Here is a 15,520-nt window from a genome sequence, read left to right as displayed (position 1 = left end):
TGTTTCAGTACTGTCCAATGTCTATTTTCAGTGAGGGGAACCGTGTCTATAATTACGCCTCTATACTGCCACTCTGTGGCCACAATGAGATACTGCACCTACAGGTGAAAAGCAAAAGTGAAGTTAAATTGGTGTAGTATTGAAGGTACGGACGGTGTGGCCCCCTGGCGACCACAATGAGGTATTACAACTACTGGTTTATAATAGAGTCAGTCAAATTGATCTCATGCAGTAAATCCTATTCAAACCACCGACGTTGTCGCCCCCCTGTGGCCACATACCATAACTACAACAATGTGTAAAGCCAGACGTAATCACATACAAGTAACACTCCCGGTTGAACCTTTCAAAATAAAACGTCATAAAGCTAGACACATCAATACTTCCGGTAGAGAAAAAAATAAGTTAAACGCCAAGATACACCTTTAATTCTCTCTTTACTGCTGCCACCCCTGTGTGTGTATGTGTGTGTGTGTGTGTGTGTGTGTGTGTGTGTGTGTGTGTGTGTGTGTGTGTGTGTGTGTGTGTGTGTGTAAAAATATAGATTTTTTTATTTTACTTTTTTTAAATGGGAGAATTGAAAGGCTCTTTTTTGGCCTATTTAAGAAGTGTTTTTATTTTATTTTGTTACATTTGTCTTTATCTAGTGTGTGTGTGTGTGTGTGTGTGTGTGTGTGTGTGTGTGTGTGTGTGTGTGTGTGTGTGTGTGTGTGTGTGTGTGTGTGTGTGTAGTATGTGTACATATAAAAGTTTATAATACTAATATCATATTTTTTTAATGTGAAATCTAAATCTGATGGAAAACTAGAGACTTTCAAATAAAAGTAGAGTATAAAAGTAGGATATCCCAGAGCAAGCATAGTATAGCACATGAGTAAATGTAGGCCTACTTACTTACCCACTGCTTTTCTGTAGTGTTAAGTGTACTCAAATTACAATGTGGTCACTTTAATATGTATTTATTTTAAGTTCTGGTATAGACACTATAGTACCCAGGAGTCTAGTAGTGGTAATACAAGTACTGCAGGTGATGCACTTGCTATTTTTCGTGTCAAACTGAATTGTGTGTTTAAACCATGCAAACAGTGAAGACTGCTGTATTTGAATCAAGTGAACATTTTGACCTGTGCTTCAAAATAATTTGTCTCCACCTACTGGCCAAAAGGAAGCCAAAACTTTGAGCCACAGGTGAAAATGATGCCCTGCTGATTAGAACACAGCTGGCTTTAATCAACACGACACAAACAAAGGCGAGGAAAACCGTGTGACTGCAAACAAATCGCAGTGTCCAGTGCCAGCATTGCTTTCAGACATGTCGAATAACATCCCGTTGGGACGTCAGCTTCTGCGGACGCCTCCTGAAGTTAACAGACAACTTAGTTTCAGTGAGGAGGACGTTGACCAGCCAAGGCAGAATATGAAGGTATTCTTTCATCCACCTCTAAAAAAAAGAAACGAGTGTATCTTATTGGATGTGATGTGAAAATCAATGCTCTCGTCCTCTGTTCTCAACAGTTCAACACTCCGGAGATAAAAACAGGTAATTTGCTACAGCACAGAATGCGACTGTTGTGCACATTGGGACACATTTTCCTTGTTCTTTGGACTGACGGTGTTTTCCGTAATGGATTTCTTCTCAGAACCAGATGACCCGGTGTCTATGCTGAAAGGGATGAAGGGCTTTCAAGCAACAGCACACGACATGGAGTGTATTCAAGAGATGCATAAAGAGAAACTTTTGAAAAAGTTGCAGGTAATTCAAGCTTTTCTCACTAGCTGCTTGATTACAGAAAAGCGACCTTTTATTCACTTAGTGCCAAACATTGTACAGTTTTATTAAGATGGCGGTGTGTGTGCTGATGCAGATGGGATATTTGTGTCTGTCCACAGGGAGACCTGGAGGAGATAAAGAAGTCGTTAAATAAGGAAAAGATGGCCTTAAAGCTGGCATGTGCTTCCAGGGACAAGGCCAAGTCGGAACTCAAAAAGGTGGGTCAGAAGTTTCAATTTTCAAAGTGAACTCCTCCCCACATCTCTCTAGCTGATACTGTGGCTTTATTTGACCACCATAATAACTCTGTCTGAATCTTTAAACGCCTGTCTGGTGCAGGCATTTTTACAATCTTTTTATATCGCCCCTCCAAAAAAAAAATCTCTCCCCCCCCCCCCTGAGGGTCAACAATGGCATAAATGAGAAGTTAAAGATGATGGATCCTTTTGAAATCATTGACAGTCGGTTCGATAATGTGACGATGACATCCATGAGGTGGATTGGAACTTCAAACACAGGCCCTGCATACCAGTCTATATGCACTAATCATAAACGTGTGACATGCATGCAAAGGGCCTTTTACTTGGAAAGTAGTTGGGGGGTGGGGGGGGATGATGCTGACATTTACTGTTTATTTTCTTTCTGTCAGTTCCCATCCTGTGAGGAGCTCGCAGAGTGGATAAAGGCTGTCCTCATGCTGACATCGCCATCCACCGAGCTAGAAGGCCTAGATGTCAAGTCTCTCCTGGCCATGGTGACCATAGAAAATGCCCAAACAGCCGTGGATGAGATGAGGATTGAGCACACTCGGTTAAGAAAGATGGTTGCCAACAAGTAAGCACAGTGCCCCAAATATTAATGTATTGGTATATTCATTTAGCTTATTTTGACGGTGTAACTCGGGATACTGAGGCATTTAATGTTTCTATGCTAAAATACTTTTTCCAAAAACATAGGATGAAGAAAGAGGCGAAAGAGAGTGGGGTGCTTGAGAAAAAAATTGCCAGTTTTCAGGTAAGAAAGGCTCCCAGCTTTCATAGCATTTAACGTAGTTAAAAGTATTTGCTTATTTTTTTTTTTTCCTCTTTCCAGCGGAAGATCTCGGGCCTGATGCTCCAGCTATGCGACTTGAAATCTGAACTCGCACAAGAAGAGGTGAGAATCCAGAATAAATTGATTGAGGGGGGGAAACAATATCTCGATTGGGGTAAAAAAAAATTGTGCTCAGTTACTCAAGGCTTTTTACTGTACATTTTGACAGGAAACCTTTAAAGCTCTCGAGATGCAGATTAACAGCCAAGAAGCGGCAGCAGAAATCAAAGCGGTGGAAGCGGATTCCTCCAAGGATCCACAAGTCACTAAGAGCCAAGCGAAGAGCCGAGGAAAGGGGGAAACTAAGGCCGTTAGAATTGCTGAAATGTTGGAAGACGGGAAAAAACCAAGTCAATCAACCAGGAGCAGGCGCAAACTCGCAGACAATGAAAGCGGTAGAAAGCAAGCAGCCGTAGCTGAGGCCCAAAATGATGGTCTGAGAAGATCAAAGAGGATAGCAAGCAGGAAATGAGACGCACCAACTGGCTTGAGACACTTCAGCAGTCCATGATGCTGAACGAACTGAATGGAACCCTGGATGTTATTTACTAAAAAACAAAAATGTTGGACTAAGCACTTTTATTGTGACATGTGTACTATATATTTTTTTAAATTTAATAAAACGGTGAAGTTCACATCTTGGGTTCGTTCATGCTTTCAAGCTGGTGATAAAGAATGTTGGCTGAAGGTGTATTACATTTAAGTGAAAATATCACAATGAAACATTTAATTATTTCTGTGACGAGAAATGGAAAAAGTGGCCTATTAACTATCCAAATGGAAGTCAAAGGACATGGTCAGCTTCACATAAGCAGTATTGGATCTGACTTACTCAAGGACGCCTTTTTAGTAAGAGGTCAGCAAAAGGGCCGCAGGTGTATCTTGGCGGTTTACGTATTTTTTTCTCCCTACCGGAAGTACTACTTGTATGTAAATGTGTCTAGTTTTATTACGTTTTATTTTGAAAGGTTTAACCGGGAGTATTACTTGTACTTGTATATTATTACGTCTGGCTTTATACACGGTTGTAGTACCTCATTGTGGTCACCAGGGGGCGATATTGTCCGTGCCTTCAATACTACACCGATTTAACGTCTCTTTTGCTTTTTACCTTTAGTTGTGTTACATCAATGTGACCACAGTATAGAGGCGTTATATACAGTATAGAAGGGATTTATTTCTTATAGACAGGTCATATTATATTTTATATACCATCTATGGTCATTATGGAAGGTTCAATGCGGACTGAAGTTTCGCTTTGTTTAAAGTAACGTTACTACTAGAGAGTAACCTTTGCTTATGTAGAAGTTAGTGGCAATAGTTCTTGCTCGACAACCTGATTATTAGCCAACTGCTTAATACAAACCGTTTGGTTTAAGCTAATGTATTATACACTATAAAATAAATTGAAATTAATTCAATCAAATTAGATAATGCCTGTGAAATATGTGATTTGATCATAGATAGTAGCCCATATAAAAATTTATTATTTTATTTATTTGAGCCATACTCCTCCATACCAGATGGTGGCGGTAATGCGCCAAAAAGTAGTTTACCAGCAACCGCCAAAAAAATACAAGAGAAGAAGAGGTGACAGCCTTGAAAACCAAAACAGTCAGTAAACGAGCTTTGCATGTATTAACATTGCAGACAGTCCATACTGTGTTAATGTGAATGTGCTTTTTCTAGAGCGGCTAATGCTAAAGCTAACAGTGCATAATGTTGCTTCGTACATAGCGTAGTTGTGTAGGTGTCAGTATGTGGCAGTATTCTTTACGGAGAGCAAAGGTCCTCCGCGGGCTCTCCTTCGCTGTCACCGTCCGATCAAAAGGGTCTGTTTGCTGTGATTTATCGGGGAAGAAATGGGTGAAACCGACCGGCTATGACACGGGATTAAAGACTTTCAACAGCCTCACCAAACAGAAAGAGCCGCTAATACTGGCAAGAGAAGGGATAGCCACATGGTAAGGGGAATAGCTTGCATGAGTTGTATTCACTGTATACATTAGTAGTAAAGAGCAGGGGTGGACTGGGACAAAAATTCAGCCCTGGCATTTTTGGCCATGGCAGCCCACCATGATTATTTATACGATATGTGGAGGCAGGGGCGTTGCTCCAAATTCTGGGCCCCTATACAGGAAGTCCTGATGGGCCCTCTGAGAGGCAGTCTTACAATACAAACATGTAAAAGCTATGTTTGTCTATAGTCCAAAACGTATGAGTGACTGGTCACTCTCTGAGCCAGATAACAACACAATGTTTCTATTGATGAATGACCAAATCATTACGCGTACTTGAACACAACCCCTGGTCTAATGACTCTTAATAATCATGCACACACACAGTGTTTCTCACAGGAATTTGGGAGACTGTGTCGTGGACCCTGGACCTTCTAGGGGGGTCCGGGGGAATGGTCCCCCGGAAGATTTTTTTTCAAATGTTAAAGTAAAATTCATCAATCTGGTGCACTTTGAAGAGAAAACTAAGGATAAATCAACTGTTTCCTATGTAAGCTATTTAGTAGGTTATTATTTGCTGGAATAATGTATAGACACAGATGACCAAAAAGCAGAAAGAAGAAATGTACATGTTTAAAAAATCCAGTCAGCTTCGGGAATTTTTTTCCTTTGTTTGTATTTTTTAATGGCCCAATATAGGCCCCTGATCTTCGTAGCCCCGAACAATGTTATTTAAAAAATAACATAAATGTACTGACGAATGAAAGGCCCATGAAATCTTTTTTTTCCCTAAATAACGTTTTTCTGGGCCTTCAAAGATCAGGGGCCTATATTGAGCCAGTAAAAAAAAAAAATATATATATATATATATATTTTTTTTTATGGGTGCAGCCCCCCTCTGCCTTGGGCCCCCCAAGCCTGTCCGCAGTCCGACGGCCCTGAACGTAACTGACCATCGTCAGATGCTCATAATTACGGAGTAGAAGTTGAATGCATGATAATACAATTTAATGCAGCCTCTGAATGGGCGGCCCTCTGCTGTGTGTGTGATTGGGCCAGGCCCAGCCTAGAACCAATCATAATGAGTAATGGCCTGGGACAAAGTTTTATTTAACTTTCAGGTGAAGTTGACAGCCTGCACGCACAATTATATGTCCATGGCACTCCCGAGAGGGAAGGGCCCTCGGCCCGGCCAAGTCACACAGCCGAGGGTCCATAAAAAAAAAAAAAAAAAAAAAAAAAAGATTTTTAATTATTATTATTATTTTTTTTTTTTTTATAAATGGACCCGGCCCGGCCCAAAATGCCTGCCGGCCCACCGGGACGATGCCCGGTATGCCAGATGGCCAGTCCACCCCTGGTAAAGAGTCAAGACCTAATACAGTGTTGTGTTATGGTGTGTGTGTGTGTGTGTGTGTGTGTGTGTGTGTGTGTGTGTGTGTGTGTGTGTGTGTGTGTGTGTGTGTGTGTCTCTCTCTCAGGTACAGCTGTGGACCCACCGTTTACGACCATGCCCACCTGGGTCACGCAAGGTACTGATGTAAACAAAAACTTCACGTAATACTTCATGAACAAACTAAAGGACTGTTTTATCATCTCTCGAATGCAATTTCATTATTGTCTAGAGTCTTAAAGCTAAAGTGTGTAACTTTTTTTCATATAAATGATCGTGGTGACATTCAAGCCATCACAAAATGAGTTGACACAAAGTTGATTAAGCCTATCAGCTCCACAAAACTCTCTCTGTATTTCTCAGTTTGGCAGCGTTTACAAACTGGTGTCACCCCCCTCCCCCCCCCCCCCTCCCTCCCTCTGACACTGGTGCAGGAGCTAAAAAAAAAACCAAGAAGAGCCCAAGAAATGTTTCAGTTGTTGATTCTACTGCTAAGAAAAAACCTGGATTTTGAATTGCCTTGTGTCTGAATTGCGCTATATAGTAACTAAACTTGCCATATAAAAGCCCTCTGTAAGCCATTGTTTTTAAAGGTGCTGCAGTATATAAATAAAGATATTATTATAATGTCTTCATGTCTTGCCCTCAGCTCCTATGTGCGGTTCGATATCCTGCAGAGGATTTTACTGCGACAGTTTGGAGTCACGGTCGTCCAGGCGATGGTCATCACTGATATCGACGACAAAATCATCAGAAGAGGTTTGGAGGTAAGATCACAATACAAGGAGTGGACTCATGATCCCACATTGCTCCCGATGGTTCAGAGAGCTACTGCCATCGGTGTGTGTGTGTGTGTGTGTGTGTGTGTGTGTGTGTGTGTGTGTGTGTGTGTGTGTGTGTGTGTGTGTGTGTGTGTGTGTGTGTGTGTGTGTGTGAATGTGGTAAGAAATGTATAGCGCTTTGGGGCTGAGAAAATCGGCTAAAAAGAACTTTATAAGACAAGTCCATTTACGATTTTACCAGGGTTGTGTTTTGCTACTTTTTCAACATAGCTTTGCAAACTACCAATGGTTTCACACTGGAAGAAGTTGAAATAGAGCAAAGCAACCATAGGGAGAAATCTAGTTTGGTTAAATAAAGCTACTTAGAAAAAGTGGTTCAGACTACTTTGTAAAACAAATTATAATTGACAATGTACTCGTGATATGAAATTATAACAAAAACATAATTTAACTACTTGAATCACTATGCAAATATGAATCTATTTGAACTACCAGCAAGCAACTGCAAAATGTAGTTTAACTATTAGTTTAATTCCATGGAGTTCACTACTCCACTACACTGCTCCTGACTACTGTTTGCATTATCTGTGTCAAAAACATGTTAATTCAGGAAACGTTTTTTTCTCTACAGGAAAACGTTTCCCCATCCATCATATCCACAATGTATGAAGATGAATTCAAGAGGGACATGTTGTCATTACAGGTGTGTTGAGATCATATCTACTTTCTTATTTCATTCAAGTGTAAGATTATTCTTGTTTTGTTGTCAGTATATTGTGTGTACTAGAGCTGCAACGATTAATCGACGAATCGATTATTAATCGATTATCAAAATAATCGTTAGTTGCAGCCCTAGTGTGTACATGTCTTTGTTTTACTGTAAAAAAAAAAAGTTTCAATAAAGTTAAAAAGATAATAATACTGCAAGAAAAACAAGTAAGATAAATAAGATATGATTAAATTGCTTAATGTATCCTTTTACATTAAGAACTGAATCTGAAGCATGTTAAGTTGTTAACCTATAAACACATCTGTATATCCTGTCTTTGCTTTTGAGGTGATTCCTCCTGCAGTGTATCTGAGAGTCACGGAGAACGTTCACCATATCGTCGCGTTCATAGAAGGAATCGTCAGAAACGGACACGCCTACGCCACTAAAGACGGTATAATATTTAGGAGATCTGTCTGTCTGTCTGTCTGTCTGTCTGTCTGTCTGTCTGTCTGTCTGTCTGTCTGTCTGTCTGTCTATCTCTCTCTCTCTCTCTCTCTCTATCTATCTATCTATCTATCTATCTATCTCTCTCTCTATCTATCTATCTATCTATCTATCTATCTATCTATCTATCTATCTATCTATCTATCTATCTATCTATCTATCTATCTATCTATCTATCTATCTATCTATCTATCTATCTATCTATCTATCTATCTATCTATCTATCTATTTAACATTTTCAAAATGCTTTCGGTTGCAGGCGATGTGTATTTTGACATCAAGTCCATCGGCGATCGTTACGGCAAGTTTGGAGGAGCCGGAGATTCTCAGGGAGAGCCAGGTTAGTGTGTCTGTCAAATGATTAGTGATATTTAATGTGCTAAGAGGAACGTTTAAATATTTCTGAAACAGTCTCATTTTCCCTCTGATGATCATAAATTACATGTAACAGCAAACGAGACCATCAGTGCAAATAAATGCTAGTTTTATATAGTTTTTCTTAATGCCTTTGTCATGGGTACGGTCACCCAGGAACTACAGCTTGCGTAGTAAAAACACAGCCGCTTTTGTCCAAAGGGGCCGATTGAATTAACACAATCTGAAAGTTCCTCGTAGCCACTTTAAAAATATAATTTAATGTTCGTGAATCTTGCTGTTTTGAGTGTGCACCTTCATGGTTGAATGCACGCATTGGAAGTTAATTTGGAAAAAAATGTCAGCCAAATAAAATAAAATGTTACAAACTGTCTGTCTCCCTAGGCAACCCGCATAAACGTGACGTGAGGGATTTCGCTCTGTGGAAACGTGCCAAACCAAACGAGCCTTTCTGGGATTCTCCGTGGGGCAGAGGGCGACCGGGCTGGCACATCGAATGCTCCGCCATCGCTAGGTCTGTGTTTAAAACATCTTGTGTGTCTGCAACAACCTGTCTGTCTGCAACAACCTTTCTGTCTGCAACAAGCTGTCTGTCTGCTTCATCTTAAGTCTTACACTGTATGTTAGTTAATAAGGATGAGACAATAGTACTTAGCAGAAGGAATAAAATCAATGGCACAGTCACCGAAGGCTTACCTCATGTAGAACACATTCATACACGACGCTCTGGCCTACGTCAAGGGTCAGCTGATGTGTGTTGTTGTACTCACTCCAAATTCCTCATAGGGGCAAAAGAAGTTACACACTATAGCTTTTTTTAAAAAGGCTTAATAAATAACACAAGTCTTTTCGTGTTATTGTCTCTGTGTTGGTTGTAGTTCAGTGTTTGGGAGTCAGCTGGATATCCACTCTGGCGGCATCGACCTGGCCTTCCCTCACCATGAGAACGAGGTCGCTCAGAGTGAAGCTTATCACCAGTGTGGCCAGTGGGCAAACTACTTCCTACACTCAGGTAAAAACAGGGATTTTATTATTATACAGCTCTGGAAAAAATTAGGAGACCACTCCAAATGTTCAGTGTCTCTCGTTTTACTATTTATAGGCATATGTTTGAGTAGAATGAACATTTGGGTTTTATAATGTAAGCTACTGACAACATTTCTACCAAATTCCAATACATTTTTTGTCATTAAGAGCATTTTCAATAAGTTATGAAGAGACGAAGATTTGAGAAAAGTCCAGACTGGTCTCTTATTTTTTCCCAGAGCTGTATGTTGTAATGCATTTTCGTATCTACTGTTTATATACATCTTGTTTTACCCAAAGTCCCCTCAAAAATATTGTCTTTTTAAAAAATTTGTATCAACAAAACAACAGACGTGTACATTACAGTGGACAGTACAATACGACTACGCAAATATAATAGTGACTTAACAGTATGATTTTATGTTCGTCTTTAGGTCACCTACACCTAAAAGGCAGCGCAGAAAAAATGTCTAAATCTTTAAAGAACTTTATCGCCATCAAGGTAAAGTCATCGTGAATTATTTAACCTTTATTTAGTAACTGTTTTGTAATAGAAATAAATGTGATATTGTATATTGACGTATTGTTTGTTTTACTTCAGGATTTCCTGCAGTATTACTCTGCCAATGAATTCAGGATGTTGTGTTTGTTAACCAAGTACAGATCAGGTGAGCAAAATAATAATACTTAATTAAATTTTTATGAATGAAAATGTGTAGCCAATTATTTCAGTGTCTCAGTAATGGATTAGGATGTGAACCATGTTCTGTTTTACACATTTACATTGAGATATATATGTTGCATTCTACTTTATATTTATATGGTGCACCTTATCTCTACACTTTTTTTCTGCACTGTGTTCTTGCACTACTGTTGTGTTTATTTGTGTCTCAGGTGTTGCTCTCTTCACTTGTGTGTTTCTATTCTACATTTTCTTCTTCTATATCGCATTGTTGAGAGGAGCCTGGGACTTAAGAATTTCATTGCCAATGACTTGCTGCTGTAATTGTTAATGTGCATATGACAAATACACACGTTTGAATCTTGAATCTTTAGATAACAAGATAGTTCATAGTTGTCTTTGGTGTCTCTCTCCATAGCCATCGACTACAGTGACGGCAGCATGTCGGAGGCTAAGAATAGTCTTGGAACTATTTCAACGTTTATACACGACGCTCGGGCCTACGCCAAGGGTCAGCTGATGTGTTCACCAATACAGGAAGCTCTGCTATGGGAGAGGTAGGAACCAACTCCATAGCTCTATCCATCCATTCATGTTTTGACTGATAAAAAAAAAAAAAATAATAATTATATAACTTTTATTTTTGAAATGCTGACACTTTTTCTGCGTACATATGTAAATCAAAATCACACATTTAAAGGTGCAGTGTGTAATATGACATCATCAAGAAAGTTCTACAAAGTTCTGGAATGCAACGCTCCCTGGGTAACCCCAACCCTTTTGAATAATAACAGAAGCTACAGTGGCCTTCAAGGACAAGAACAATTCAAAATGTTAAACAATGCACCTGATGACATTCCAACTATGACACTTTCAAGATGGCGGCACTAGGCCTTGGTCCAAAATATGCAGAAATATGGACATATATGAGACCCTTTCTAAGGGAAAAAATAATAATTAAAAAAAAAATTCAGCTATTATGCACTAAATTAAATGTACTTATGGATATTATAATTACTTTCTACAAAATCTGCTAGGAAATAAAACCCAAAATTCTACACACTGCAGGTTTAAAGTTTAGACATAAAACAAAGAGCAAGCAATGTGAAAAGGCTTATTGTCAAAATAACTTTAGTCCAAATCAGTAAATATCTCTTAATGATCTGCTACCTGCCTGTACTCTATGTGCAGTGAAAACCAAAATCTGGTGTTAAGTAATACACAGCCTAGGCTTTAATGGTTGGGTTGGGGTATGATTATTTCCTGTTTTAGTAATGCTTCATTTGATTGAGATAACTTGTTTTCTTCAGGTTGGCTGAGACTAAATCCAGCGTGTTTAAAGCTCTGGCCGATGACTTTGATACTCCGAGAGCCGTCAGCGCCGTTATGAATCTGGTCCATCAAGCAAACTGCCAACTGCAGCCTGTTTCTAAGGTAACTAAACTCACTGTGACTAAATAGTGGGATAACAATAGCAGAATAGGTTTGTAGCAGCCAATAATGTTATAACATCAATTCAAAGTTTTCCAAAATCTCCACTTTAGCCACATATGTTTCAAAACGCTCTGGTTTCACTGTCCAGTTGTGATGTTTGCTTGCACACAAAACGCCAAACCACACAGAAAAAAAGATACTGTTACGAAAAATTCCTATGCACATGTTGATGGACATGGCTAAAAGTAAAACACTGAACCTTTGTGTGTGTGTGTCTCTAGTCTGACGGAGGAGCTCGAAGCCCTGCAGTGTTTGCAGCGATGGTAACATACATCAGAGACGTGTTGGAAATGTTTGGGATCGATCTACTGCACAGTAAGGTGAGAACTCAGCCACAACATACGGATGCTTATTGTGTTGTTAGTTTATTTTCAGCCCCCTGTACTTTTGTAGTGTCCCTGGGTTTCTTTAAAGGCGCTATATATAAGCTAAGCTATTATTATTACAGATCACACACATTCAAAACAGTATTTTAAGCTCAAACGTATTCTAAACCGTGCCGACCTGTTTTTTTAATCCATTTATTTTTGTCTACTTTATTTTATTTTCATTTTTTTTTACAACAAAACAAAGACACATACACACAATACTCTAAATGTTTCTCTGTAATTCCCCTCTCTGCCCCATTTCATCTCTGTCTCTCCAAAAACTGTCTTAATAAAAGAAAAATGCCAAAAAATTATCTTAAACATTTTATTTTTTAATGCCATATCCCTACAGGAGGCCGGTGTGTCTAGCGACGATGGGCGTCTTGAGGGCGTAGTGGAGCAGCTGACTCGCTTCAGGAGTGACGTCAGAGCGTTTGCACTCGAACGCCAGAACGAAACAACCGGCGGAGCCTCAAAGAAACCGGGACTTTACCCAGACAGGGTGCCTCTCCTCACAGCCTGTGACTCCCTAAGGAATGACCTGGCCCCTCTGGGTGTGCTGATAAAGGTAAGCTGGGTTGGGTTGAGTCTAGGGCTGCACACTATATTTATATAGAAAACAGTGCTGTCAGTTTAACGCGTTATTAACGGCGTTAACGCAAACCCATTTTGATGGCGTTCATTTTTTTAATCGAGAGATTAATGTTCTTTTTGGCCTAGCAAACTTTGTAGTTTTTTCACATGCTTTTGCAACAACTAGTATTGTTAGAAACACTCCAACACGACAAACTATACACGTAGCTCGCAGTTAAGTTACTTGTAATTCAATCTGAACATTTGCTACAGCGTTACTTCACATTAAGGGTTAGAATCCAGCCCGGGTCGTTCTCTGCATGTCATTCCCCTCTCTGCCCCATTTCATCTGTCTCTCCAAAACTGTCTAATAAAAGAAAAATGCCCTAAATAAATTCTTAAAAAGAAAAAAATATATAATAAAAGTTACTGATTTTTTATTTTATTTTTATGTTTTGCAGGATAGAGGAGCTAAATCGACATGGGAAATAACAGAGAAAGGACAGACAGTCAAGGATTCAGACCAGGAGAAATCCAGCTGAGACACTTCTACCTCTGAATCTCTTTATCTAAAGACTGTGGCCTCAATGAAACTTCACCAACTCAAAGACTAAACCGTCCTGATATCACCCCGGAAACAGAATTCACGTTAAATGCCTGATGTGCCTGTCATCAGCGTATGAACACTCAGAATAATTGTCTCATAAATTACAGGTTAAGGTTGTATAATAATAATAATAATAATAAAATATGTCTATTTAAACAGTGTCACATCATAATTTTAAGTTTATTAGTTTTGTGTTTGCTGTATCATCATATAATAATTGGATGGTAGTCAGTTGTTTTAACAATACTTTTTATTGAATGTTATCAATGAAATTTACTGAAAATTCTCCACGGCATCTTTATGGCTCAAGTTAATTCTAAAAGTCATGTCACAGTAAACGAGACAAAACACATTTAATAACAATGCAAAGTCACACTTTGTCATGAAGATATAATGTCAAACACAGTAGTTACTGTATGTTCTTTTTAACTTTTAGATTAATTAAATACATTCTCCATTTAAAGTTGCCATGGAGTCAGCTATTCTGGAGAACGCTTGTTGTCAAAATCAGTGAATATCTCCTCAGGATCCGCTACCTGTCCTTACTGTGTGCGCTGAAAATAAATCCAGTGTTGTTAATACACAGTCTAGGCTCTGTAAACTGGCATGTTGCTATAGCTACGGGATAAGTCTTCCGGCGGTGCATTGTGTGTCTGGTGAAATCGTCATTACTGTCCAGCTGTGTGTGTGTGTATATCAGTGGTGTGTGTATCAGGCGGTGCATTGTGTGTCTGGCGTGAGGTTGATGAGTGAGTTGCTGTGTTGAGCCAGTTCAGTGATGGAGACTCGTCCTCTCTGTCTGATGAACCGAGCCACAGAGTCCAACTCATCTGGAGTGATGGAGATGAATTTCCCTCGGTCGTCAATCACTCCTGTAGAAAAATACACACATGTTTAGATATCTAGGCTATGTCCTCCATCCTTCCCTGCTATTTAGTATGATAGAAAATGATTTAGGATGTCCCAATACATGTGGTCAGATGCAGCATGCTGAAAAATATCCATCAGCTTTTTGGGCGATTCTGACCCACAATCAACTTCGCAGCAGAGGAAGTTACATCACATCGACTGAGTGTCCGAGTGAAACTAACCAGCGATGAGACGGATATAAAAGCAAGAGGCAAGATGAAGGCGCGATGTTATGATGAAATACATAAGTAAAAGTACATACCAATATTGTAAAACTATGTACTTTTTAATGATCAGCTGTAGTATGTAGAAAAGTAAAAAGAAAGAGTATGCGATTTCAAAGGCAGGATAAGTTTTAGTTGTTGGTTAATGGATGCCGTGTTCACACAACCTTTTCCTTTAAATGAAAAATATAAACACATAGCTCAAAAGAAATGCAGTAAGAGTTTCATTATTGAGCCATATAATTGCAAAACAGACCTAAATAGGGTTATGAGAATTGGGTAAAATGTCAAATAGGTGAAAATGTGTTGAGTGAATTGATGCCCTGCTCACACACTAACCTGTGAGGGATCCTTCAGCCAGCAGGTCCTGCAGTCTGCTGATGGCGTCCTGAGTCCTCATCCCAAACTGAGACGCCAAATCCTCGAGAAGAACCACCTTAGAGGTCTGTGGGACAGAGGGGAAAAGGTTTCATTAATACACTGAATAGTATTCACTAGTGGTGTCTGTGCAAAACTGACACATTACTAAACATTTACACTTCCCTCAATAAAGTAGACTTCTCTCTATATTTTGTATCTTATTAAGAATTGATTTAGCTAAATAAATCATTTGTTTGCATCTCTGTTGAGACTTGTACGTTACCAATTGATCAAAGAAGGCGTAATGAACGTTTAAATGGTTAACGATGTTGTTTTTCTTAATGTTAAGCATTTTAACATTTAGAAAGTACAGCCCTAATTTCATCTCTGTCTCTCTGCACTATAAATAATGCCTCGAAAATGCCCAAAAATGATCTTAAAAAGATATATATATATAAAAAGGAGAAATGAATCCCCTAATATTCACATAGTTGAATGCTAGAGTGTGTGAGCTCTCACCTCGATGTACTGGATGAATTCTTGCAGCAGGTTGCGTGACTGTAATAGTTAAGAAACACAAACACTAATATAATAATAATATTTCATAGTGAAAACAGATATAATGTTCTGATGTGAGTAGAGTCTGGACCTGGTCTTCTGTGAGCTGCTCCTCTTCTCCTTGATCCTCCA

General features: G+C 39.2%; 2 protein-coding genes across 2 annotated transcripts in view; one reads left to right on the top strand and one right to left on the bottom strand.

The window, feature by feature from the left end:
- The first annotated feature begins 4,467 nt into the window (after nt 1-4,467).
- Nucleotides 4,468-13,411, top strand: cars2 (cysteinyl-tRNA synthetase 2, mitochondrial). The gene is made up of 15 exons (XM_080052724.1): nt 4,468-4,827; nt 6,303-6,353; nt 6,864-6,981; nt 7,628-7,699; nt 8,054-8,159; nt 8,472-8,552; nt 8,972-9,101; nt 9,466-9,599; nt 10,048-10,115; nt 10,215-10,281; nt 10,714-10,852; nt 11,606-11,729; nt 12,011-12,109; nt 12,510-12,725; nt 13,192-13,411. The coding sequence occupies exons 1-15, from the start codon at nt 4,622-4,624 to the stop codon at nt 13,270-13,272; spliced, it is 1,692 nt and encodes a 563-aa protein (XP_079908850.1). The 5' UTR covers nt 4,468-4,621; the 3' UTR covers nt 13,273-13,411.
- Nucleotides 13,412-13,581: 170 nt separating this feature from the next.
- Nucleotides 13,582-15,520, bottom strand: part of ddrgk1 (DDRGK domain containing 1) — a 5,120-nt gene continuing 3,181 nt past the window's right edge. Inside the window, exons 5-8 of the mRNA XM_080053164.1 lie at nt 15,480-15,520; nt 15,350-15,388; nt 14,810-14,915; nt 13,582-14,209 (exon numbers count right to left, since the gene is read on the bottom strand). The exon at nt 15,480-15,520 is cut by the window's right edge and continues 82 nt beyond it. Of these exons, the coding sequence (XP_079909290.1) occupies nt 14,049-14,209; nt 14,810-14,915; nt 15,350-15,388; nt 15,480-15,520 (347 nt within the window). The 3' untranslated portion in view covers nt 13,582-14,048. The remainder of the gene's footprint in view (nt 14,210-14,809; nt 14,916-15,349; nt 15,389-15,479) is intronic.

This window comes from Ammodytes marinus, assembly GCF_949987685.1.
Source record: "Ammodytes marinus genome assembly, chromosome: 24".
NCBI lineage: Eukaryota > Metazoa > Chordata > Actinopteri > Uranoscopiformes > Ammodytidae > Ammodytes > Ammodytes marinus.
The sequence above is the reverse complement of the archived record's forward strand: the minus strand, read 5'-3'. Positions and strand labels throughout refer to the sequence as shown.

Excerpts from the sequence above, each read along its gene's own strand:
- cars2 (XM_080052724.1), top strand. The coding sequence starts at position 4,622 with ATGTGGCAGTATTCTTTACGGAGAGCAAAGGTCCTCCGCGGGCTCTCC. Across the intron at positions 7,700-8,053 it reads GGGACATGTTGTCATTACAG|GTGATTCCTCCTGCAGTGTA; the intron begins GTGTGTTGAGAT and ends TTTGCTTTTGAG. Across the intron at positions 12,726-13,191 it reads CTCTGGGTGTGCTGATAAAG|GATAGAGGAGCTAAATCGAC; the intron begins GTAAGCTGGGTT and ends TATGTTTTGCAG.